The 26,372-nt window shown below is 48.0% G+C and overlaps 2 protein-coding genes across 2 annotated transcripts in view; one reads left to right on the top strand and one right to left on the bottom strand.

Annotated features, from left to right (window-relative positions):
- TP73 (tumor protein p73) overlaps positions 1–8,051 on the bottom strand; it is a 201,279-nt gene extending 193,228 nt beyond the window's left edge. The window contains exon 1 of the mRNA XM_040326467.1: positions 7,813–8,051. Within this exon, the coding sequence (XP_040182401.1) occupies positions 7,813–7,844 (32 nt within the window). The 5' untranslated portion in view covers positions 7,845–8,051. The remainder of the gene's footprint in view (positions 1–7,812) is intronic.
- Positions 1–26,372, top strand: part of WRAP73 (WD repeat containing, antisense to TP73) — a 60,005-nt gene that overhangs the window by 408 nt on the left and 33,225 nt on the right. The window contains exons 2-3 of the mRNA XM_040326468.1: positions 2,887–3,039; positions 7,918–8,034. Coding sequence (XP_040182402.1) covers positions 2,887–3,039; positions 7,918–8,034 — 270 coding nt within the window. The remainder of the gene's footprint in view (positions 1–2,886; positions 3,040–7,917; positions 8,035–26,372) is intronic.

The following is a 26,372-nucleotide window of genomic DNA, read 5'->3' as shown; positions in this document are numbered from 1 at the left end:
TTGTGATAGGCGCCCCACGGTGCGATGCTCTGCATTGTAATAATGGGTGCGATGCTCTCTTCTTGTGCGCTTCGAATGGACCTAGCAACTGGTGATGCTGTGAGTCTGACGGTGTCCTAGCAACTGGTGAGGCTGACAGCAACCTAGCAACCGGTGATGCTGTGAGTCTGACGGTGTCCTAGCAACTAGTGAGGCTGACAGCAACCTAGCAACTGGTGATGCTGTGAGGCTGACAGCAACCTAGCAACCGGTGATGCTGTGAGTCTGACGGTGTCCTAGCAACTGGGGGGGCTGACAGCAACCTAGCAACTGGTGATGCTGGGAGGCTGACAGCAACCTAGCAACTGGTGATGCTGGGAGGCTGACAGCAACCTAGCAACTGGTGATGCTGGGAGGCTCACAGCAACCTAGCAACTGGTGATGCTGGGAGGCTCACAGCAACCTAGCAACTGGTGATGCTGGGAGGCTCACAGCAACCTAGCAACTGGTGATGCTGGGAGGCTCACAGCAACCTAGCAACTGGTGATGCTGGGAGGCTCACAGCAACCTAGCAACTGGTGATGCTGGGAGGCTCACAGCAACTGGTGATGCTGGGAGGCTGACAGCAACCGGTGATGCTGGGAGGCTGACAGCAACCTAGCAACCAGTGATACTGGGAGACCAGTGGTGTCCTAGCAACCAGTGATGCTATGGAGGCCTACAGCTTCCTAGCAACCGGTATTGCTGAGAGGCCAGTGGTGTCCTGGCAACCAGTGAGGCTGAAGGTGTCCTAGCAACAAGTGAGGCCGATGGCGTTCTAGCAACCAGTGATACTGGGAGGCCAGTGGTGTCCTAGCAACCAGTGATACTGGGAGACCAGTGGTGTCCTAGCAACCAGTGATGCCGGGAGGCTGACAGCAGTCTAGCAACCAGTGATACTGGGAGACCAGTGGTGTCCTAGCAACCAGTGATGCCGGGAGGCTGACAGCATTCTAGCAACCAGTGATACTGGGAGGCCAGTGGTGTCCTAGCAACCAGTGATGCTGGGAGGCCAGTGGTGTCCTAGCAACCAGTGATGCTGGGAGGCCAGTGGTGTCCTAGCAACCAGTGATGCTGGGAGGCCAGTGGTGTCCTAGCAACCAGTGATGCTGGGAGGCCAGTGGTGTCCTAGCAACCAGTGATGCTGGGAGGCCAGTGGTGTCCTAGCAACCAGTGATGCTGGGAGGCCAGTGGTGTCCTAGCAACCAGTGATGCTGGGAGGCCAGTGGTGTCCTAGCAACCAGTGATGCTGGGAGGCCAGTGGTGTCCTAGCAACCAGTGATGCCGGGAGGCTGACAGCAGTCTAGCAACCAGTGATACTGGGAGGCCAGTGGTGTCCTAGCAACCAGTGATGCTGGGAGGCCAGTGGTGTCCTAGCAACCAGTGATGCTGGGAGGCCAGTGGTGTCCTAGCAACCAGTGATGCTGGGAGGCCAGTGGTGTCCTAGCAACCAGTGATGCTGGGAGGCCAGTGGTGTCCTAGCAACCAGTGATGCTGGGAGGCCAGTGGTGTCCTAGCAACCAGTGATGCTGGGAGGCCAGTGGTGTCCTAGCAACCAGTGATGCTGGGAGGCCAGTGGTGTCCTAGCAACCAGTGATGCTGGGAGGCCAGTGGTGTCCTAGCAACCAGTGATGCTGGGAGGCCAGTGGTGTCCTAGCAACCAGTGATGCTGGGAGGCCAGTGGTGTCCTAGCAACCAGTGATGCTGGGAGGCCAGTGGTGTCCTAGCAACCAGTGATGCTGGGAGGAAGCCAGTGTTTTTTTTATTTTTTTTTGCAGCCATTATCGGCAAAGTGCTGTAGATAAAACCTCCCCTAATCAATGACACAAGGGTTTCAGTGAATTGGGTGCCACAAACGCATTATTGAATCACCTTCAGCGCCGGACTCCATGCTGGTGCACCCAGCAGTAGGAAGGCGGCGGAGGCCATGCTGGCGCACCCAGCAGTAGGAGGGCGGCGGAGGCCATGCTGGCGCACCCAGCAGTAGGAGGGCGGCGGCGGAGGCCATGCTGGTGCACCCAGCAGTAGGAGGGCGGCGGCGGAGGCCATGCTGGCGCACCCAGCAGTAGGAGGGCGGCGGCGGAGGCCATGCTGGCGCACCCAGCAGTAGGAGGGCGGCGGCGGAGGCCATGCTGGCGCACCCAGCAGTAGGAGGGCGGCGGCAGAGGCCATGCTGGTGCACCCAGCAGTAGGAGGGCGGCGGAGGCCATGCTGGTGCACCCAGCAGTAGGAGGGCGGCGGCGGAGGCCATGCTGGTGCACCCAGCAGTAGGAGGGCGGCGGCGGAGGCCATGCTGGCGCACCCAGCAGTAGGAGGGCGGCGGAGGCCATGCTGGCGCACCCTGCACTGCTCAGCACTAAACCTATAGCTTTTCAAAATGAAACATCCAAACGGCATCACAGATGTCAATATACAATATTTATTTATATACTCTCACTTTACTGCTGAAATGACTCTAAAATTCAGGACGTAGCTGGGTGTAGTAAGATGTCCGCCGCCATTATGACTGCAGGTGTTCTGTCAGATAAGCAATCCTGGTAGCGGTGGAACCCGTGTGCAGCTGACGGAACGTCACTAACGTTACTTAATCTGACGGTTCGCCAATTCTGACGGAACACCCGCATAGGAAAGCCCTTCCTATATGCAGATAATACTGTTACAGCGATTTTTGATCCACCCGCCCCCCCCCCCCCCCCCCCCCACAGCCCTCCAGACGTGTCCTATGAATAACCATAGGCTGGCCCAGTGTACATTTTATAAGTAGATTACTCCTGGAGTAGAGGGGAAAGTCCTGACCCCCCTATTCAGGTATTGATGTGTCCCGGTGTAATGAAGTAATTCGCTCATCGTTCTTCTTCTCCTTCGCAGGCCTCCTGTGTGCAGTACAGACTGGTCATCCGTGATGTCGGCACCTTGCAGATTCTACAGCTCTACACCTGTCTGGACCAGATCCAGCATGTGGAGTGGTCATCGGACTCCATGTTCATCCTGTGCGCCATGTACAAGAGGGGGATGGTACAGGTAGGTGTCTGGGGGTGTCTCTCCAACTGTTGTAGGACTACAAATACTGCCTGGGGATGTACCGGGAAGAAGGCAGATTTATGCATGCAAAAGTCAGAGGCCTTCAAGATAAGTTTCTATAATGGAGGGAGGAGGTGTTATCTCTTCACGCGGGCTGGCAGGGCGTGTTGCACCGCAGTGCTGTCGCAGCAGAATGTGAACCAGTCCAAGAAGAACGCTCGGAAGGAAAATCTGCCGCAGGAAAGTGGACAACCACGAAAAGCAGAGGGAGATTCTTACCTTCACGGGGTGCTCAAACCTGTGCCCCCCCCCCCCCTCCAGCTGTGGCAGGATTGCAAGTCCTCTGCCTGTGGGAGTCAGGCTTGTAACTGTCAGCCTTGCAATGCCTCGTGGGACTTGTAGTTCTGCAACAGCTGGCGAGCCACAGATTAAGCACCCAAAGTGATACTAAAGCGAGGTAACGCCCTGAAAGGAAATGTAATCCTTTCCAGCGCTATCCTAAGAAGCCGGGTCTGGGGGTGTTTGGTTATAGATAATTAAAAGGGGTTATTTGCGAAAAGGCACATCCACTTTGCACTACAAGTGCAAACTACAGGTGCAAAGTGCTCTTGAAATTGCACTTGGAAGTGCAGTCGCTGTAGATCATGCAAGGAAAATAAAAACAGCATTTTAGCTCGCACATGATTGGATCATAAAATCAGCAGAGCTTCCCCTCATTTTAAATCTTCCCCTCAGATTTACAGCGACGGCACTTCCAAGTGCAATTTCAGTGCAAAGTAGGGTTGTACCGATACAGAGCATTTGCGCGAGTACTTGTACTCGCGCAAATGCTGCCGATGCCTAATCCGATACCTGTAAGGGGGGGGTAAAGAGAGGCGGCGAGCAGCAGGAAGTCTGTGGGCGGAGTCCACCGGCCAAATCTGCGGGCAGAGCGAGCTAGCAGGTAAGCTGGCAGGGGGGGGAGGGGGCAGCCGCAGCCATCATCCACTGGTGAAAAATATTGGAAAATATCTGCGCTAACTTAACCACTTCGTTACCGGTCCTATTTTGGCACTTTTCTCCTTTATGTAAAAATCTAAATTTTTTTGCTAGAAAATTAATCAGAACCCCCAAACATTATATATATATATATATATATATATATATATATATATATATATATATATATATATATATATATATATATATATATATATATATATATATATATATATTTATTTTTTAGCAGACACCCTAGGGAATAAAATGGCGGTCATTGCAACTTTTTTTTCTTGCATGGTATTTGCGCAATAATTTTTCAAACGCCTTTTTTTAGGGAAAAAAACTGTTTCATGAATTAAAAAATAACAAAACAGTAAAGTTAGCCCAATTTTTTTGTATAATGTGAAAAACGATGTTACGCCGAGTAAATAGATACCTAACATGTCACGCTTTAAAATTGCGCACACTAATGGAATGGCGCCAAACTTCGGTACTTAAAATTCTCCATAGGCAATGCTTAATTTTTTTTTACAGGTTACTATTTTTGAGTTACAGAGTAGGTCTAGTGCTAGAATTGTTGCTCACGCTCTAACACACGCGATGATACCTCACATGTGGGTTTTGAACTGTGTTTACATATGTGGGCGGGACTTGCATGCGCGTTCGCTTCTGCACGCGAGCGACCGGGACAGGGGCGTTTTTAAATTTTTTTTTTTTTTTTTTTTATTATTTTTTTTTTTTTTTTTTTTTCTTCATTTTTTTATTTTTACACTTTTTTTGACTTTTTTTTTTTTTTTGATCACTTTTATTCCTATTACAAGTAATGTAAACATCCCTTGTAATAGGAATCAGTGTGACAGGTCCTCTTTATGGAGAGATGTGGGGTCAATAAGACTCTACACATCTCTCCTCCAGGCTTACAAGCATGAAATCGGTGAAAAAAAATTCACAGATTACATGCCGACAGCCGCGATAGCGGCTTTGTTTACTTCCGGGTACCGGGCGTGACGTCATAACGTCGCGTCCGGCCCTCCGACGGTCATAGAGATGACTGGTGACCATCTGGTCACCAGTCATCTCTATGGTTCACCAACGAGCGCCGGCCGATTCGCTCTCCGGGCCCCCGATGGCACGGGAGAGCCCGGAGAAGCACCGGATGGCGGCGGGAGGGGGGGGACGTCCCCTCCCGCTGCCTAGAAGAACGATCGAGCGGCGGAACCGCCGCTTTGATCGTTCTTCTGGTGCACAGAATCGCCAGCTGAAGACGGTGATATCAGAATGATGCCTGCAGCTGCACCCATCATTCAGATATCACCGCTCAAAGTGGAGGACGTCCCAGGACGTCCTACGGATCTGAAGTGGTTAAAAGAAATACGAAAAAAAAGCCGCCAGCACAATATGTGGATCAAACAAAACAAACAAAAATAAAAATTCAATAGTGCAGCGCTACAGTGAAGTAATAAAATAGTGTCCAAATAAGTATGGTCTTCAAAGTATTGAAACAAAGGACCTCCACCAAGATTTCAGTGTGCAGACATGGAAACACACCACACCTTGTGCAGTCAAACTGCTTACCAGAAAGCCATCATTATAGGCATGTAAGATTAAATAATGCAGATGCGGCGTCGCACTGATTAGGACGGTGCCATTGCTGACAATTGCCGGCAAATGCGATTTGACATGTGAAATCGCATCTCAAATTGTACCAAATCGTACCCAGTGTGAACCTGGGCTGCAAGATTACTGAAATGCATCACAGGTGATATCATTTGCTGCTCTCTGATTGCAGTATTCTAGTCTGCATCTCCCCCAAGGTAATACTTAAAACCTGGCCTGTTAGTGGGCCCTGAGCATAGGAGTTGATGCAGTGTTAATTTGGTCGACTAAAACATTTGAGTCAACTAAATGAATACCATTTTAGTCTACTAAATTATGACCAAAACTAAAACAATTGAGATGACTAAAATACGACTGAAAATAAAATACCATTTTAGTCAAAAGACGAAGACTAAAACTAAATCAGAATTTGACGTAAAAATGAACACTGGTCCGTAGTGCATGCTCATACCTCAATACCATAAATAACAACATATGAGATTTTTCACTCCAACACTATATAATGAGTTTGGAAATTGTAGAGAAATGTTCACTAATGCATTACAATTTAATTACACTCCTTAGATTTTTAGATGACTAAAATTTGTTTTAGTCGCCTAAGACTTGGTTCACATTGGAGCGATTTGTCATGCGAGATTAAATCGCCTGACAAGTCGCAGCCTATTGGCGGCAATGGCACTCGCCGCACCGATTTTCAAAAGTAGTTTTTGCACTACTTTTGCCAATTTCAGGTGCGATTTCTGAAGCCACACAAATGTCTATCAAGTAGCACCTGAAATCGCGCTGACCTTGCTACTTTGAAATCGCGCTACTTCAAGTAAAGTAGCATGATTTCAAAGTAGCATCAGGGCTAAAATGTACTGGTGATTTAGTCAACTAAATACGACTAAAACAATTGCAGAAGGCTAAAATGGGACTAAAACTAAAATGCCATTTTAGTCCTAAGACTAATGCCGCGTACACACGACCGTTTTACTGGATGTAAAAAATGTCATTTTTAATGGTCTAGAAAAAACAGTTTTTTTTCAACCCGATTATTGTTAAACCGGCCTTGCCTACACACGATCGTGAAAAAAAAAAAAAAAATGTTCTCGCAAAGCGCGGTGACGTACAACACGTACGACGGCACTATAAAGGGGAAGTTCCGTTCGGATAGCGCCACCCTTGGGGCTGATTTTGCGTTAGTAAAAGTTTGGTGAGAGACGATTCACGCTTTTCAGTCTGTTACAGCGTGATGAATGTGCTATCTCCATTATGAACGCTAGTTTTACCAGAACGAGCGCTCCCCTCTCATAACTTGCTTCTGAGCTTGCGTGTTTTTTTCACGTCGTTAAAGCCCACACACGACCATTTTTTTACGACGTTCAAAACAACGTGAAAAATTAGAGCATGTTCTAAATTTTTAATGCCCATTTTTTACGCCGTGAAAAATGCTCTGGGGCCCACACACGATCATTTTTAATGACATTAAAAACAAAATTGTATTTCTCTTGCGTTCATGGACGGACACAGCAGCAATTGACCTTAGGGTATTATCCTTCCTTTTAGGAGATTGACTAGATTTTTTACAACCTGAAAAACGATCGTGTGTACACGGCATAATACTAAATCGAAATTTGCTGCCAAAATTAACACTGGGTTGATGACCAGTGTTCAAATAAATAAACATAAATAACTGAAAAATCAAATCTAAATGAAAAAACATATATAAAAAAAGGTATTAATACTCACTCACCTGTCCTTCCGCCCGTGCCTCTGATATTCGATCTCCTGTAGAGCTGCACCCATCACCAGGATCTTCAGAATCTGATGGTTTTGGAAGCGTTTGATGCTTGTGTACTCCACTACGCTCTATGGTTTCGCCACTACGTCCCCCGGTGTCACCAGCTAGTGTCGCCGCAGTGCACAGCGAGGGATGCAGGAATCCGACACACCTGGAAGTGTCAGATGTTGAAGATTCTGGCGGTGGGTGTAGCTCCCCGAGATGGAAGATCAGAGGCATGCTCGGTGGGATAGGTAAGTATTCATTTTCTTTGTTTGCAGGTTACTTTCATATATTTTTGTTTCTTTGGTGATAGAATCGCTTAGTCCTTCATACAAATCCCCAAGTGGTTCAGTTTTGGTAAAGCCGTATGAAGAGGTTAAAAGGAAGTCTGCTGTATAATTTGCACTTACTTCTGTAGCGGGATCCAGCGCCAGTCCTTCATAGTTGCGGGTCGGAAAGTTTCTCTCCGTATTCCGGACTCTCATTGATCTCTGTGTCTCTCTCTCTCTCCTCAGGTCTGGTCTCTGGAACAGCCGGACTGGCACTGCAAGATCGACGAGGGCTCGGCAGGGCTGGTGTCCTCCTGCTGGAGCCCAGATGGCCGTCACATTCTCAACACAACAGAGTTTCATGTAAGCGTGGGCTGATGCCTCCTCCACTGGGTATCAAATGTTGATGTCTGCTCGCTCCCCTTTCTGAAAATAAATCGCAGTGGGCTCAGAGGTATCGGGTTCCCCCAGACGGAAGCGAGCCGCTGTACTTTTCCTTTTTTAATAAGGCTGCCTAATTTCCTATTGAGCATCATTTTTTTTGGACGGGCTAAACCCTTCTGTCCCGAGTAATGATAACCGCGCTGCTTAGCGCTGGCAGATAAGAGCAGCTGTTATGATAACGGATGATGCCGATTGTTTGTTTTATACTTAAAGCCCAACTCAGGGCAGATATACAGTTGTGCTCATAAGTTTACATACAGAATTTGGCAGAATTTATGATTTGTTGGCCATTTTTTAGAGAATATGAATGATAACACAAAGTTTTTTTTCACTCATGGTTAGTGTTTGGCTGAAGCCATTTATTATCGATCACCTGTGTTTACTCTTTTTAAAACATAATGACAACAGAAACTACCCAAATGACCCTGATCAAAAGTTTACATACCCCAGTTCTTAATACTGTGTACTGACCCCTTTTACCATCAATGACAGCTTAAAGTATTTTGCGGTATTCGTGGATGAGGCTCTTTATCTTCTCAGATAATAAAGCTCCCCATTCCTCTTCCAGTTCCTGTATTAATTCTTGGGCTGTCTCGCATGAACGGCACGTTTTGAGACAGTTGTGCTCATACGTTTACATACCCTGGCAGAATTTATATTTTCTTGGTCATTTTTCAAAGAATATGAATGATCACACAAAAAAAATTGGATTGTTTGTACTCACCGTAAAATCATTTTCTCTGTCCTCCATGGACGGACACAGCTCATTTAAATCTTGACTTGTGAGTTATGTTCTGTCAATTAGCAGAGGACCTAATAGACGGAACATAACCCACAAGTCAAGATTTAAGGAGGCTGTGTCTGTCCATGGGCGAAAAGAGAAACTTTTCTTTCACTCATGGTCAGTGTTTGGCTGAAGCCATTTTTTATCAAATCGACTGTGTTTACTCTTTTTATATCATAATGGCAACAGAAACTACCCAAATGACCCCAGAGGGGCTCAATGTTATTGAGGTCAGGAGACTGAGATGGCCACTCCAGAACCTTCACCTTATTCTGCTGTAGCCCAGGGCTCGACAAATCCCGGTCGCCATGGCGACTAGAAATAGCGTCCTGGCGACTTGGCTTGGAAGGTGGGCAAAAAAAAACATTTTGTTCCATAGGACCGGCGCTCCGCGGACTAGGCCGAAGCCGCGGCCTCGCCTAAAACATCCTGCTCGCCTCGATCCTGGGAAAAGGCGCCACTGGCGCCACCCCCTCAGTGCAGACAAACCCCCCTCAGTGCAACCCCCCTCAGTGCAACCCCCTCAGTGCAAACACCCCCTTAGTACACCCCCCCCCCCACCCCTTCAGTGAAATCCCCCCAGGTGCAAACACCCCCCCTCCCCATTCAGTACCTCAGATCATCGCAGGCAGCGCCACGGCACATGGCCAGAAGGTCCCCTCGGCCCCTCCCCCTCTGTACACACAAACAGAGAGGAGGGGGCTGTGCCTGTCTGCCGACCACCGCTAACAGCCCGTGGCTGTGAGAGGAGGGGATGGATGGTGCTGCAGTGTCACCCCGCAACCCCCCCTCCTCTTGTACCGCGGTGCTCGGCGCTCCGATTCCACGGCGCTCATCGCTGCAGTCGCGTCAGCTAAAAAAAAAATTATTATTTTTTTTTTAAAATCGGGATGGTGTCACCCCTCTAGTGGGTGTCACCCGGGGTGGCCCGCACCCCCCTAGCAACGCCTCTGCTGACAACTTCTGTGAGAGGAAAGCCGATTGTCTAGCAATTGGCTCTCTATTTACATCACATGACGTATGTGATTGGACACGGACGTTATGTGATCAGGAGGGCTAAACACAGAGCCCTCCTGCCGATCGGAGATGCGCCGTGTCCGGGTGACACGAGCGCATCGTGATTGCACCGCTGCATGGGCACGATCCCCCTACTTCTGAGGGACGTTCCTGAACGTCCACTCAGGAGGAAGCACCCACCCGGCTCTATATGTACAATGGCCAGGTGGAAAGTAGTTTAAAATTTGCGGAAGAGAGAGGAAAAAAAGACCACGTAAATTGACAACTAAAGACTGGTCAGAATGGCTGAAGAGCCCTGTAGCAGTGGGATGCAGAGGTTTGGTGCCACAACTACAATCACACGTCCTGAAGAAGATGGAATTAAGGGGTTGCAATGATCTTCATCAAGCAACCAAGTCCTTTTCAAATTCAACAGAAAAAAAGCAGCAAATAGATTTGGATTAGAAAGGAAAGATAACGGGGGGGGGTGTAATTGAGGGGAGTGTACCTAGGATGCCAGGTATTACAGCTGAGCCCCCTGAAGACGTAGCGGACTCGCCAACAAAACAATAAAGGAAGGTTCCCAAAGATGTGCCTATCCACCAGATTTTTGCCACATCAATCCCAACATCAAGAGTGCCCACTTACCATAGGGATTTAACCACTTGGCACCCAGAGGCCGTCAGATGACGTCCTGGGCTTTGTGGTGGTATATCTGAATGATGGGTGCAGTTACAGGCATCATTCTGATATCGGCATTTTCAGCCGTCGATTCCCTAGACCAGGGGTTCTCCAAACTTTTCAAACAAAGGGCCACTTTATTGCCCTTCAGACTTTAGGAGGGCCGGATTGGGGCCAGCAAGGGAAGAAAAAGTCACGGGCCCGGCATCAGTGAGAACATATATGGCCTCAGAGTTGGTTGTCAATAGGAAGAGGAGTATTCCCCCTATTAGTAGGAGGAATATTATCCCATCATTGGTATCAGTGGATAATATAGTGCCCCATTGTTGGTGTCAATGGGAGGAATAGTGCCTCATGTCAGTGGGAGGAATTGTGCCATAAGGGGCGGATAAAGGCTAGCAAAGGGCCACATCTGGCCCTCGGGCCACAGTTTGGAGACCCCTGCCCTAGACCATAAGAATGATAATTGCGGCAGTTTCGATGCTTGATTTGTTCTTACAGGTGGCGAAAGAGGACCCCCCCCCCCCCCCCGCTGACCTTCAGTGCTTCTACCGACTCACAGCTGCGATTGGTGAGTCGGAGAACAGATCCGCTGGCCCTGGATGTCCACCATAGAGATTTCTGGCGGACCTTGATGGTCGCTGGTGTCTCCATGATCGTCGGAGGCCAGGTGCATTCAAAAAAACGGCGCCGCCTTGGCTGGGAAGCGGTGATCGCTTTTTTGAAATGTTATTTTGGGGCTTCCCAGCCTAGTGGTGAGATGTGAGGTCTTATAGACCCCCCAAATCTCACTGTAAAGAGGTCCTGTCATGTCATATTCATATTACAAGGCATGTTTACATGCCCTGTAATAGGAATAGAATTGATCTTTTTTTTTTTTTTTAAAGTGTAAAAAAAAAAAAAAAAAAAAAATTGAAAGTAAAATTAACAATAAACAATACATATATAAGTGCCCGTGTGCCTGCATGCAGAAGCAAACGCATACTTAAGTCCCGCCCACATATGAAAATGGTGTTAAAACCACACATGTGAGGTGTCGCCACGAACGTTAGCGCAAGAGCAATAATTCTAGCCCTTAGACCTCCTCTGTAACTCAAAACATGTAACCAAAATTTAAAGCACGTTTGAAAAATTGTTGCGCAAATGCTGTGCGAGATAAAAAGTTGCAATGACCGCCATTGTATTCTCTAGGGTCTCTGCTAAAAAAACATATATAGTGTTTGGGGGTTCTATGTAATTTTCTAGCAAAAAAAAATGTTTTTTTTTTTACATGTTGGGCCTGGGCGCCAAGTGGTTAAACATCAAGTTCTTGGAAAGGATTCCCCCTTACTTTGGAGACGGTTTCTAACTTCATATTGTATCTCTGCAACAGGAAGTAAACGGACCCCCAATTGTTACTCTATTGAAAGCTAGTGTTGGGGACAGGGTGACCTAGGAGGCGATGAGCACAGCCCTTTGTGAGATGGCCTTCTTAGCCATGTCTTAGGAGAGCATTGACTCTTGTGAAGGAAACTGTCCCATTAATGCTCGGTGATGGCTCCCTGCGGACCGCGGATTTACTGTACTTGAGAGTAAGCGGGGCGCAGACACTGACATGAAGTCAGCAGCTGTCTGAAACGAGTTAATTTTGCAACCTGTTTACAGCTGGAAAGTAAATCTATCCTGACACAGATGCCATGCTGGCAAAACCTTAATGAAATCTTCTGGGGGTCATGTGAAGTTCTGACGGCGGGCCAGAAATACACACCGCCTACACCAGCACGTGCTGCCAGGGATCTGCCGCGCACACAGCCCACGGACAGGTAACCGAGCCCGGAGGACTTATGTCCAACGCTGGAATGTCACTCCAACAACTGGGAAATTCCTTAGTAGACAAAGCCTGTTAGGCTGAGCCTCCATTTATCCAAGTGTCTGCGGCGCGGGGGGGTATTGTCTCCAACAGTCTGTGCTGCAGCTAATTAGTCTTCCACAAAAGCTGGCATCTCATTGGATGTTTTAAGCCGGCCAATAGATCGATTCAATTCATCTATGGGTACGCTGGTTGTACTGAAATCGATCAGTCAATTGACTTCAGGACAAGTACAGTAAAACTTTGGATTGCGAGCATAATTCGTTCCACAACCATGCTTGTAATCCAAAGCACTTGTATATCAAAGCATTTTTTTTACAGGGTATAAAAGAGAAGAGAGGCGCCTCTGCATTCACACCTTGGCATACAAAATCGCGGCAATTTGTCCCGCGAATTGCGGCGACAAATATCAGCGTTTTGTACCGCGATTTGAGGCGACAAAATGCCGCGATTGTGAATGCAGCCTTCACCCCCTCTATGGAGATGGTTCACATCTCCTATGCCGAACGCCGAAAGCCGCCTGAAAAAAAGGTCCGGGACTTTTTTGCAGGCGTTCGGCGTGGTGATGTGAACCATCTCCATAGAGGTTAATGTGTTTTCGTCCCTCTGGCGTCTCGGGGCTGCTGCGGCGTCACACTACAGGCGACAAAGCGCCTAGGTGTGAATGGGGGCTTAAGGCTGCATTCCCACCTGAACGCGGCGTTTTGTCCCACGATTTGCCGCGACAAAACGTGGCGTTTTTTTACCGCGGTTTTCGCTGGAGGGGTGATTTACACATTGCCGGCTATGGCCGAAGCCGCCTGGAAAAAAAGGGTCAGGGACTTGTTTTGAGCTTCAGGCGTACGGCGTTCGGCGTGGAGATGTGAACCATCTCCATAGCCGACAATGTTAAATCACCCCTCCAGCGTATTTCAGGCTGCAATAGCGTCGGGCGTAAAAACGCCTAGGTGTGAGAGGTGCGTCAGGCTGCATTCACACCTGAGCGTTTTGTCGCCTAAAGCACGACGCTCAAAAACGCTAGAGGGGGGAAAAAAGACATTATTCCCTATGGAGATGGTTCACATCTCCACTCCAATACGCCTGACGCCGAATGCCTGAAGCTCAAACAAGTTCCGGACCCTTTTTTGTCGCGCGTATCGGGCAGGTTTGGTCGTTTTTGAGCGTTTCCATTTCCCATAGAAAGTAATGGAAACGCTCGATTCAATCGACTAGCGCGACAACGAGCGTTTTGCCGCTTTAATCAATAGAACATTTCACCCAGGCAGAAAATTAAAAAAATCTACCAACATAGCAACAAGTGATGAAAAGATGATCATTTTTCCTATTGGCTAAAATAAAAAACGTCGAAGTACAAAAACGTCAGACGACGCTGTATGCAAATGAGCAAATAAACATGAATACGCGCGACAAAACACCGGAAAAAACGACCGACGCTCAGGTGTGAATGCAGCCTAAGTGTAGCCATAAGTTGCTAAATGTTGTACCTTCATTAACCACTTCAGCCCGGACCATTTTGCTGGTCAATGACCGGGCCACTTTTTGCGATTCGGCACTGCGTCGCTTTAACTGACAATTGCGCGGTCGTGCGACGTGGCTCCCAAACAAAATTGGCGTCCTTTTTTTTCCCCACAAATAGAGCTTTCTTTTGGTGGTATTTGATCACCTCTGTGGTTTTTATTTTTTTGCGCTATAAACAAAAATAGAGCGACAATTTTGAAAAAAAATATATATTTTTTACTGTTTGCTATAATATCCCCGAAAAATATACATAATTTTTTTTTGTTTCCTCAGTTTAGGCCGATACGTATTCTTCTACATATTTTTTGTACAAAAAATCGCAATAAGCGTTTATTGATTTGTTTTCGCAAAAGCTATAGCGTTTACAAAATAGGGGATAGTTTTACTAGTAATGGCGGCGATCAGTGATTTTTATCGGTACTGCGACATTATGGCGGACACTTCGGACACTTTTGACACATTTTAGGGACCATTGGCATTTTTATAGTGATCAGTGCTATAAAAATGCATTGATTACTGTAAAAATGCCACTGGCAGGGAAGGGGTTAATTATGTTCCCTGGGTGTGTTCTAACTGTAAGGGGGGTGGGACTGACTAGAGGAAATGACAGATTGCTGTTCATACATTGTATGAACAGACGATCAGTTATTTCTCCCCCTGATAGGACCGGGAGCTGTGTGTTTACACACACAGCTCCCGGGTCTCGCTCTGTAACAAGCAATCGCGGGTGATCGGGCTTGCGCGTCGGCACCAGGGGCAAGCAGGGGGCGCGTGCGTGCCTCCGGCGACGTGCACGCGCCCCTAATGGCTGGAATGCGAAATTACGTATAGCTACATGATTTTGCGCAACCGAGTCGACCTGCCGCCGTATAACTGCGACGGCTGGTGGTTAAATGTAACCATATGGCTACACTTGGAGGCTCCTCTCTTCTCTTTATACTCAGTTGTGACATGACACTACTCTTATATCAAGACGTCGCTTTTATATCAAGGCAAAATTTATTAAAACATTTTGCTTGTCTTGCAAAACGCTCTCAAACCAAGTTACTCTCAAACCAAGGTTTTACTGTAGTCAGATTTTTTGCATGCCGACGGATATAGCCGCTAGCAGTAATGATTGTGTTCTGCTGGCAAGGAAGGTTCCCCACCAGTAGAACACAATAGCACTGCGGAAGGGATTCCCCCATCATCACTTACCTGTGGTTGCAGGAAAAAATAAATTGCATCATCTATGGCCTGCCCTAAAGTGGTTGTAAAGTCAGAAGGTGTTTTTTTATTTTTTATCTTAATGCATTCTATGCATTCAAATTAAAAAGCCTTCTGTGTGCACCGGCCCCCCTAATGCTTGCCTGAGCCACATCTTTCTCCAGCAATGTTGCAAGAGTGTCTCGGCTCCCCAGGACTCCCCTCATTGGCTGAGACAGCAGCATGGCACCATTGGCTCCTGCTGCTGTCAATCAAAGTCAGCCAATGTGGGGAGAAAGGGGGCGGGGCTAAACTGAGGCTCCATGTTTGAATGGACACGGGGAACTGTGGCTCAGCTCGGGTGCCTTTATAGAAAAGAAGGTCAAAATAGACTTGCAACTGTTGAGGCTGTGGTTACCCAACTGTGGGGGAACACATGGCCTTCCTAGTGCACGGGTGGAGAAAAACGTATGCAGGGTCGGTGTGGTAGCTCTCTTTGTCTTGGGCATTCCCATCCTGGTTGCTCTCTTTGTCTTGGGCATTCCCATCCTGGTTGCTCTTTGTCTCGGGCATTCCCATCCTGGGTGCTCTCTTTGTCTTGGGCATTCCCATCCTGGTTGCTCTTTGTCTCGGGCATTCCCATCCTGGGTGCTCTCTTTGTCTCGGGCATTCCCATCCTGGTTGCTCTTTGTCTCGGGCATTCCCATCCTGGTTGCTCTCTTTGTCTCGGGCATTCCCATCCTGGGTGCTCTCTTTGTCTCGGGCATTCCCACCCTGGTTGCTCTCTTTGTCTCGGGCATTCCCATCCTGGTTGCTCTCTTTGTCTCGGGCATTCCCATCCTGGTTGCTCTCTTTGTCTCGGGCATTCCCATCCTGGTTGCTCTCTTTGTCTCGGGCATTCCCATCCTGGTTGCTCTCTTTGTCTCGGGCATTCCCACCCTGGTTGCTCTTTGTCTCGGGCATTCCCATCCTGGTTGCTCTCTTTGTCTCGGGCATTCCCATCCTGGTTGCTCTCTTTGTCTCGGGCATTCCCATCCTGGTTGCTCTCTTTGTCTCGGGCATTCCCATCCTGGTTGCTCTCTTTGTCTCGGGCATTCCCATCCTGGTTGCTCTCTTTGTCTCGGGCATTCCCATCCTGGTTGCTCTCTTTGTCTCGGGCATTCCCACCCTGGTTGCTCTTTGTCTCGGGCATTCCCATCCTGGTTGCTCTCTTTGTCTCGGGCATTCCCATCCTGGTTGCTCTCTTTGTCTCGGGCATTCCCATCCTGGTTGCTCTCTTTGTCTCGGGCATTCCCATCCTGGTTGCTCTCTTTGTCTCGGGCATTCCCATCCTGGTTGCTCTCTTTGTCTCGGGCATTCCCATCCTGGTTGCTCTCTTTGTCTCGGGCATTCCCATACTGGTTGCTCTCTGTCTCGGGCATTCCCATCCTGAGTGCTCTCTTTGTTGTGGGCATTCCCATCCTGGGTGCTCTCTTTGTTGTGGGCATTCCCATCCTGGGTGCTCTCTTTGTTGTGGGCATTCCCACCCCGGTTGATCTTTGTCTCGGGCATTCCCATCCTGGTTGCTCTCTTTGTCTCGGGCATTCCCATCCTGGTTGCTCTCTTTGTCTCGGGCATTCCCATACTGGTTGCTCTCTGTCTCGGGCATTCCCATCCTGAGTGCTCTCTTTGTTGTGGGCATTCCCATCCTGAGTGCTCTCTTTGTTGTGGGCATTCCCATCCTGGGTGCTCTCTTTGTTGTGGGCATTCCCACCCCGGTTGATCTTTGTCTCGGGCATTCCCATCCTGGTTGCTCTCTTTGTCTCGGGCATTCCCATCCTGGTTGCTTTTTGTCTCGGGCATTCCCATCCCGGTTGATTTTTGTCTCGGGCATTCCCATCCTGGGTGCTCTCTTTGTCTCGGGCATTCCCACCCCGGTTGATCTTTGTCTCAGGCATTCCCACCCCGGTTGATCTTTGTCTCGGGCATTCCCACCCTGGGTGCTCTCTTTGTTGGACTACAGTTGAGTCAGGACGCTCTCTACGTTGCAGATAAAGAAAGGAGCTGTGTGTTAGTGGGCGTCCTGACTCTCCTGTAGTCCAAGGGAGGGGGGCGAGCACGACACTCCACACCAGGGAGAAAGCCTCGCATTACTGTGTGGAGTTACAGACAGAAGAACAGGAAGTGAGGATTTCTCAGAAGAAATAAGGACATTTAAAAGCAAAATGGAAGGATGAGGTAAGTGAAGGAGGACTGCACTAAGGGAAAGGAAGATATTTAGGGAAAACATTGTATCTTTACAACCCCTTTAAAGCGGAGGTTCACCCAAAAATAAATTTTTAACATTACATTCAGCCGAGTTGTCTTAATGACAATCGGCTGTTTTTAAAAAAAATTCCGTACATACCGTATTTCACCGCCGCTTCCGGGTATGTCTTCTGCGGGACTGGCCATTCCTATCTGATTGACAGGCTTCCGACCGTCGCATACAGCGCATCACGAGTTGCCAAAAGAAGACGATCGTCAGTGCGGCTCTATACGGCGCCTGCGCACCGGCGTTCGGCTTCTTTCGGCAACTCGTGACGCGTAGTATGCGGCGGTCGGAAGCCGGTCAATCAGATAGGAACGCCCAGTCCCGCAGAAGACATACCCGGAAGCGGCGGTGAAATACGGTGTGTACAAAAAAAAACAAAAAAAACAGCCGATTGTCATTAGGACAACTCGGCTGAATGTAACGTTAAAAATTTATTTTTTGGGTGAACCTCCGCTTTAAGTCTGAGCAGAGAGCGCATCTATATCCAAATGGCATGGAAATGGAGATGTGAAAGTCGCATCAAAGTTTTCTTTCAGCAAAACATCACAATAATAAAAACTACATTACAGTTTCTCAGCAAGAGTGAAATCATAAAAAAAAAAAAGAGGACAGATCGTCTTTTGTACACCACATTCAATTCTCACAATTAGCAAGAGACGTCGGGAACGAGCCGTGACATGATACGGAACGTCTCTCATCGCCGTCCGCTATAAAACTCCCAAGGTGCCACCAGATAACCATTAAATTAAGGGAACCGTGGAAAGGGAAGCACAACTGTTCTGCACAATTCTAAGGAGCTACCGCACTTCCCCAGTGTTAACAGGACACATAGTTTATAGTCTGTACATCTCCGGACACATGAAAAAGTCATTCACTGAGCGCTCGTCAGTGCCAGACAATTGTCAAATGTTCCGCTAACTCGCCCCCGGCTACTCCTCGCTGACCTTATCTGACTAGCGCGGCGCATGTCATCGCCCGGGTCCGGTTATGCAGACTCCGTACATCCAACCAAAATTGATTCAACACATTGGTCTTCGGGTTCTCCTTCCCATCACTTAGAACAAGTGGCAAGATCATAAACAAAGCCATTCGGAGCAATTAAATTTTATATACTGTATGATGGAATTTGGCCCGGGACTCCCAACATACAACTGATCATAAAATAAAAAAGTGTGACAAATGGGTTACACCGTATCCAAACCTTGAACATAAAGTTCCCCATAAACAGTAAAAATGAGGACACGCTGCGTTTTACACAATGGTGGACCGTGCAGCAATTATGATATTTTTTAACTAATACGTTATGAATGAAAACAACTGTTTAGTTACACTTGGCGCTTGGCGGTGCTTTTTCTATGCGTAGCTTTGTATTTCTATGTGGCAGAAATCTATGGAGTGCCATTAGGAAGGATGTGTCCTCGTTGCCCATAGTAACCCCGTTCTTGCAATTTTATTTCACGTAGAATTAACCACTTGCCTACCGGGCACTTTTACCCCCCCCCTTCTTGCCCAGGCCAATTTTCTGCTTTCAGCGCTGTCACATTCTTGTCACATTTTAACCACTTCCATACAGCCCACGCCAATTTTCAGCTTTCAGCGCTGTCGCTGTTTAAATGACAATTGCGCGGTCATGCTACACTGCACCCAAACACAAATTTTATCATTTTGTTCCCACAAACAGAGCTTTCTTTTGATGGTATTTGATCACCTCTGCGATTTTTATTTTTTGCTAAACAAAACAATAAGTATGTTTTCTCCTTCACTGACGGGCACGGATAAACCGACACCAATCAGGTGGCACTGATGGGCATTGATAGGCGGCACTGGTGGGCACTGAAAGGCCTTCACTGATGGGTACTTATGGGTGGCACTGATGGGTACTGATATGTGGCACTGATGGGCATCCCTGGTGGCACTGGCAGTGAATGAATGAAAAACTTGTTTAGCGCTACATATGCGAATTGAATCGACTCAAAGGCGCTTGGTATCCATTTAACTTCTAATTTTGGCCTTCAGAATAGGTGGGTCTTGAGTTTTTTTTTTCTGAAGGCCAGGTGACAGTGGCAGTGGTAGACATTGTGGGTGGGCACTGATTGGCAGCTGCCTGGGCACAAATTGGTTTTCCCTGGTGGTCTAGGGGACCATACCTGGTGGTCCAGTGGGGTGGCCATCCCCAGGTTTTTTTTCACCTTATGCATAGGATGTCCGCTCGTGGAATGGCGTCAAACTTTTACCCTTTAAAAATCTCCATAGGTGACATTTAAAAAATTCTACAGGGTGCATGTTTTGATTTACAGAGGAGGTCTAGGGCTAGAATTATTGCTCTCGTTCTAACGATTGTGGCGATACCTCACATGTGTGGTTTGAACACAGTTTTCATTTGCGGGCGCTACTCACGTATGCTTCTGGGCGTGAGCTCGTCGGGACGGGCGCTTAAAAACAAATGTTTTCTTATTTATTTTTATTTTATTTATTTTTACTCTGTTTTTTTTTAAATAATAAAACATTTGGGTCACTTTTATTCATAGGAATAAAAGTGACCCAAATGTTTTATTATTTAAAATAAAATTATATTTATTATGTAAATATTCCTTGTAATAGAAAAAAGCACGACAGGTCCTCTTAAATAATGAGATCTGGGGGACAAAAAGACTTCAGATGTCATATTTACACTAAAATGCAATCAAAAAATTAAAATAAAATTTGGTAATTTGAAAGGGCCCTCTCCCGCCGCCAATAACGGTGGTGAATCCGCCGCAGAGACCACCAGTATTGTTTACAGGACCGCCTCCTGAGGAGATGGATACCTCGGTTGTGGCAGCAGCTGCTGCTGTTACCGAGGATATCCCTTTTCAAAATAAGGATGTATATAGTCGCGCGGCGGTCCTTAAGTAGTTAAATATAAAATATTAAAGTGGAGGTGCGGCTTAAAAAAAAAAGAAAAATAGCTGCTGATTTTTAATAAGGACACTTACCTGTCCAGGGCGCCCGCGATGTTGGAAGCCGAGCAATCGCTCGGATCTCGGCTGCCCCGCCGTCATCCTTGGTGAGGGAATAAGGAAGTGAAGCGTTGCGGTAGAGCTGCACGATTAATCGTAAATTAATTGCGATCTCAATTTGCCCCCCCGCCGACGATCTCTAGGCTGGATGACCCGCGATTTTCAGGTACGGCCATAGGAAAGTCCCCGTCTTCGGCCTAGCTCTGGAGCGGCGGCCATCTTGGTACACCCGGCGGCGACTGTCTCGTCAGGAAGTGATGTTTCGTTGCCGCCATCTTGCTGCACCCCACATTCCTGTACAGTAATGTTGATTAGAAGGGGGGCAAGCGAACATCTTGTTACACCCAACAGAGTAATAACTTTCACAGATGTCCGAAGCCGAGCAATCGCTCGGGTCTCGGCTGCCCCGCCGCCATCCTCGGTGAGGGAATCAGGAAGTGAAGCGTTGCGGCTTCACGTCCTGGTTCCCGACTGCGCATGCGCGATCGCTATCTCCTGGGACACACACAAGGTCCCAGAAGACACCGCTCCCCATTTCCCAGGAGGAGAAGAAAGAAGACCACCGCGGACAAGGAAGTGGCAGATTAGGATGATCTGCCTAGTAACAGCCTCTTCTGGTAAGTATATAAAGAAAAAATATTTTTTGTAGCCTTTTTGGCTTTTTTTTTTTTTTTTTTTTTTTTTTTTTTAATAGGGTGGACCTCCGTTTTTAGTTATGCAGCATTTCAGGAACTTAGCCATGAGCTTTGTATGCAGAATTGTGGTTCTGACTTTCCAGGCTGACTACTTCAGGTCCGTAGCTCAGGAAACAAGAACGCCGATGGATCGCGACGACGTCTACGGAAATCTGTGCTTTCAGAAGCAAAGGTCAGCGATGGAAGTGTCCATAATTCTCTCAGCATGGATTCCCCTTTTTTAAAATTACTCTGATGCCGCGTACACACGATCGTTTTTCGGCATGTCCAAAAAAAGACGTTTTTCCAACTTCATCAATAAAAACAACGTTGCCCACACACCATCGTTTTTGAAAAATGATGAACAAAGCGCGGTGACGTACAACACGTACCACGGCACTATAAAGGGGAAGTTCTATTCGCCTTTGGGCTGCTTTAGCTGATTCCGTGTTAGTAAAAGACGATTCACGCTTTTTTGTCTGTTACAGCGTGATGAATGTGCTTACTCCATTGTGAACGCTAGTTTTACCAGAACAAGCGCTCCCGTCTCATAATTTGCTTCTGACCATGCGCTGGTTTAAAACGTCGTTTTTGCCCACACACGATCATTTTTTACAACCCGAAAAACGACCTTTTAAAAAACGACGTAAAAAAATGCAGCATGTTCGAATTTTTTTTTTTTTGGTCGTTTTTCAGAAGCCGAAAAACGATCGTGTGTACGCGGCATTACTGTCTCGCTGGTTTCGCACCCGGGAGAGCCATACGTTAATTCCTTTCTGTTAGCGGGGTGTTAGCAGAGTTGTGTAAGAGAGCTGTTTTCTTATTACCTCAGATAACCCAGTACAACATTTTTAGATTAGAAGCGCCCAGTGATGACAATGTCTCATTAATTGCCAGGGTTATAAAGTAGCACCTGTCTGCCGGACCAAGATACCCTCTGAGAGTGCCTGGCCCCTGATCTCCGGGGGCCCCACCGCCCATTCCGCCTGCTATACCCACCCGACAGATTTATAACCCAAATCTAATTGTTCACACGCAGGGCTCTTTGTGCATTGATTTATGAGGCATCGATCACTGGCATCCCTGTAACATCGTTTTTTTTTTTTTTTTATTTTACTTTTATTTTTTTGTGTGTTTACAGTATCCCACAAAAGTAAGTACGCCCCTCACATTTTTATAAATATTTAATTTTTGTGTGACAACACTGAAGAAATTACACTTTGCTACAATGTAAAGTAGTGAGTGTACAGCTTAAAGTGGAGGGCCACCATAAAAAAAAAAAAAAAAGGTAGACGTCGTCGCGATCCATCGGCGATCTTGTTTCCTGAGCTACGGAGCTGAAGAAGTGGTCAGCCTGTAAAGTCAGAACCCCAATTATGCATACAAAGCTCATAGCTATGTCCCTGAAGTGCTGCATACCGTATTTATCGGCGTATACCGCGCACTTTTTTCCCCTTTAAAATCAGGGGAAAATCGTAGGTGCGCGATATACGCCGATCCCCGCTGTGTCCGACATTGTCCGAGCCGAGTGTACTGCGCACGCGGCTCGGCCACGCGAGAGGAGCCGAGTGAAGCAGGAAATCCCGCTCTGCATAGCGCGCCAAATTCAAACACACGACGCTGCAACCCCGCAGACGGACACCCACAAGGCTCGACAGACCCCGCCGCAGACGGACGCCGGGCAAGGCCGCAGACGGACGCCGGGCAAGACAGGAGACGGACACCGCGCAAGGCCGCAGACGGACGCCGGGCAAGACATCCAAAATGTAAGTTTTTTTTCCCCCTAAACTTCCCTTCTCGGCTTGGGGTGCGCGCTATACGCCGGCGTTCGGTACATGCCCGATAAATACGGTAATTAAAGCGGAAGGTAAAAGGACGCCAATTTTGTTTGGGAGCCACGTCGCACGACCGTGCAATTGTCGGTTAAAGCGACGCAGTGCCGAATCGCAAAAACTGGCTGGGTCCTTTAGCTGCCTAAAGGTCCGGGTCTTAAGTGGTTAACGATGCATTAAGGTGAAAAATCTCGCAACTTTACAACTCCTTTAAAGTGGTTGTGAAGGTAGAAGGTGCATTCTATGCATTAACAAAAAGCCTTCTGTGTGCAGTAGCCTCCCTAATACACACCTGAGCCCCATCTCTATCCAGGGATGTCCACGCCTCCTCGGCCTTCCGGAACTCCCCCCCCCCCCCTACCCCCCCCTCTCAGTTGGCTGATTTACATATTGGCATCCTTTCGCAGTTACTGAGACAACATTAAAAGGTCCCAATTAGAGATCTAAATGCCCCCAACCATTTGTAGCGGTAGATAAGTTCTTGTTTAGACCAGAGTGGTTCTTTAACCTTTAACCTTCCCGTCTTCTGTAGTGTGAAGATGGCGCTTCACGCCCCAAACTGCACAACGTCCCCGGCGTGCGATGCAGATGTTGCCGTAACGTGGTGCCCCTCGCTGCAAGCCTTGATTACCGTTAATGTATTAATGACAGGCACCGATTTAGCGTGAAATTAACTTGGATGTTTTCCATCCCAGCAAGGCAGTAATTAACCTTCTGTGCAAATCCGCCGTCGCAGCCGCTGTTCGCCGCGCCCCCCCCCCCCAGGAATAATCCATTGTAATTGCGAAGGGCCCCCCCCGATCGACCGAAATGCTTTTGTGTTGAGGAATGCGCAGGGAGTAATCCTCCGAAATCCCACGCTGACAGACGCAGCTATGTAAAGGGGCCCTGTGACCCAGTCAAGTCTGGGACACAATTTGACAGTCACTTGAGAAGCCAGGTTCTGTAGAAGTGACTCTCGTACGGTGAAAACCCGCCATTCGCTCACACCTGCCGCGGGCTGTCAAGCGGGGCGAGACTCGGCTGTATCAGTGGCAAGGGGCCGTTCATCACATTACTGTCTCAATACTTTATATTTCTCAGCTGTTTTTTTTTTTTGCGAGGCTATTTTAGCAGTGTTCTGGCTTCCTTTATTTGCTCCTTGTCCAAAGCAGCAGCTGGAAGCCTCCTTGGGGGGCAATTGTTATATGAGGATACCTGCAGTTCTAGAGGATTGACTCGTTAACCCCTTTTTTTGTTTTTATGTGCCAAAGCATATCCATTCTTCTGGTGCGTTTTGGAATAGATTGCATTGGGTGACTGTTGCCTGGGACAGCCAATCGGATTATTTGTTCCATTGCCAGAGGTGTCTTAGAAAAATGGCAGCTTAAAGCGAAGTTCCACCCAAAAATGGCCGCATTTCGGAACCCCCCCCCCCTCCGGTGTCACATTTGGCACCTTTCAGGGGGAGGGGGGGGGGTGCAAATACCTGATTAACCACTTAAGCCCCGGACCAATATGCTGCTAAATGACCCAAGGGGTTTTTACAATTCGGCACTGCGTTGCTTTAACTGACAATTGCGCGGTCGTGCGACGTGGCTCCCAAACAAAATTGGCGTCCTTTTTTTCCCCACAAATAGAGCTTTCTTTTGGTGGTATTTGATCACCTCTGCGGTTTTTATTTTTTGCGCTATAAACAAAAATAGAGCGACAATTTTGAAAAATATGCAGTATTTTTTGCTATAATAAATATCCCCCAAAAACATATATACATTTTTTTTTTTCCCCCTCAGTTTAGGCCGATACGTATTCTTCTACCTATTTTTGGTAAAAAAAATCGCAATAAGCGTTTATCGATTGGTTTGCGCAAAATGTATAGCGTTTACAAAATAGGGGATAGTTTTATTATTATTATTATTATTTTTTACTACTAATGGCGGCGATCAGCGATTTTTTTTTTTTTTTTTCGTGACTGCGACATTATGGCGGACACTTCGGACAATTTTGACACATTTTTGGGACCATTGTCATTTTCACAGCAAAAAATGCATTTAAATTGCATTGTATATTGTGAAAATGACAGTTGCAGTTTGGGAGTTAACCACAGGGGGCGCTGTAGGAGTTAGGGTTCACCTAGTGTGTGTTTACAACTGTAGGGGGGTGTGGCTGTAGGAATGATGTCATCGATCGAGTCTCCCTATAAAAGGGATCACTCGATCGATACGCCGCCACAGTGAAGCACGGGGAAGCCGTGTTTACATACGGCTCTTCCCGTTCTTCAGCTCCGGGGAGCGATCGCAACGGAGTGGCTATAAACGAATAGCCGCGCCGTCGTCCCGGATCGCTCCCCGCGGGTATCCGACCGCTGCATGTAGCGGGGGGGGGGGTCCCCCGATCGGACCCCCGACCCACGTCTAGGCAGGCACTTACAGGTACGCCAATGTGCCTGTACGTGCCATTCTGCCGACGTATATCTACATGCTGCGGTCGGGAAGTGGTTAAAGCGAAGTTCCACCCAAAAATGGAACTTCCGCATTTCGGAACCCCCCCCCCCCCTCCGGTGTCAAATTTGGCACCTTTCAGGGGGAGGGGGGGGTGCAAATGCCTGATTAAGACAGGTATTTGCACCAGCTTCCGTGGGAGTCATGCCACACCCCCCCCCTCCCCCTGCTGTTTCCTGCGAAACACACTGGTCCCAGGAGTGAGCGGGGACCAGTGAGGACGGGGCCACGCCGTTCGCATGCGCAGTAGGGAATTGGGCAGTGAAGCCGCAACACTTCACTTCCTCATTCCCTCACCGAGGATGGCGGCGGGGGCAGCCGAGAGACGAGCGATTACTAGGCCTCAGAAGCCGACATCGTGGGTGCACTGGTAGGTGTCCAATTTTTTTTAAAGTCGGCAGCTGCAGTATTTGTAGCTGCTGGCTTTTAAACAAACAAAAAAAAAAATCAGGTGGACCTCCGCTTTAACCACTTGAGGACCCCCCACCGACGATATACGTCGGCAGAATGGCACGGCTGGGCACAATCACGTGCCTGTACGTGTCTCTTTAAAGCCCAGCCATGGGCTTGCGAGCGTTTGCGACCTGGTCCAAAGCTCCATGACTGCACCCGCGGGACCCGCCGGTGTCCCGTGATCGATCACAGGAGCTGAAGAACGGGGAGAGGTGAGTGTAAACACACCTTTCCCGTTCTTCATTGTGGCAGTGTCGGTGATCGTCTGTTCTCTGATATAGGGAAAGACGATCACTGATGTCCAGCCACGCCCCCCTACAGTTAGAAACACATGAGGTCACACTTAACCACTAGGGGGTCCTGTAGGAGTTAACTCCTAAACTGCAATTGTCATTTTCACAGCTTTTTCATAGCACTTTCTCTCCTCATTGGCTAACTGACTTTGACAGCTGCGGGAGCCAATGGTGCCACTGCTGTGTCTCGGCCAATGAGGAGGAGGAGGGGAGTCCCGGA

Source organism: Rana temporaria, chromosome 10 (assembly GCF_905171775.1).
Source record: "Rana temporaria chromosome 10, aRanTem1.1, whole genome shotgun sequence".
NCBI classification, from domain to species: Eukaryota; Metazoa; Chordata; class Amphibia; order Anura; family Ranidae; genus Rana; species Rana temporaria.
Note: the sequence above shows the minus strand (reverse complement) of the source record. Positions and strands in the feature narration are given on the sequence as shown.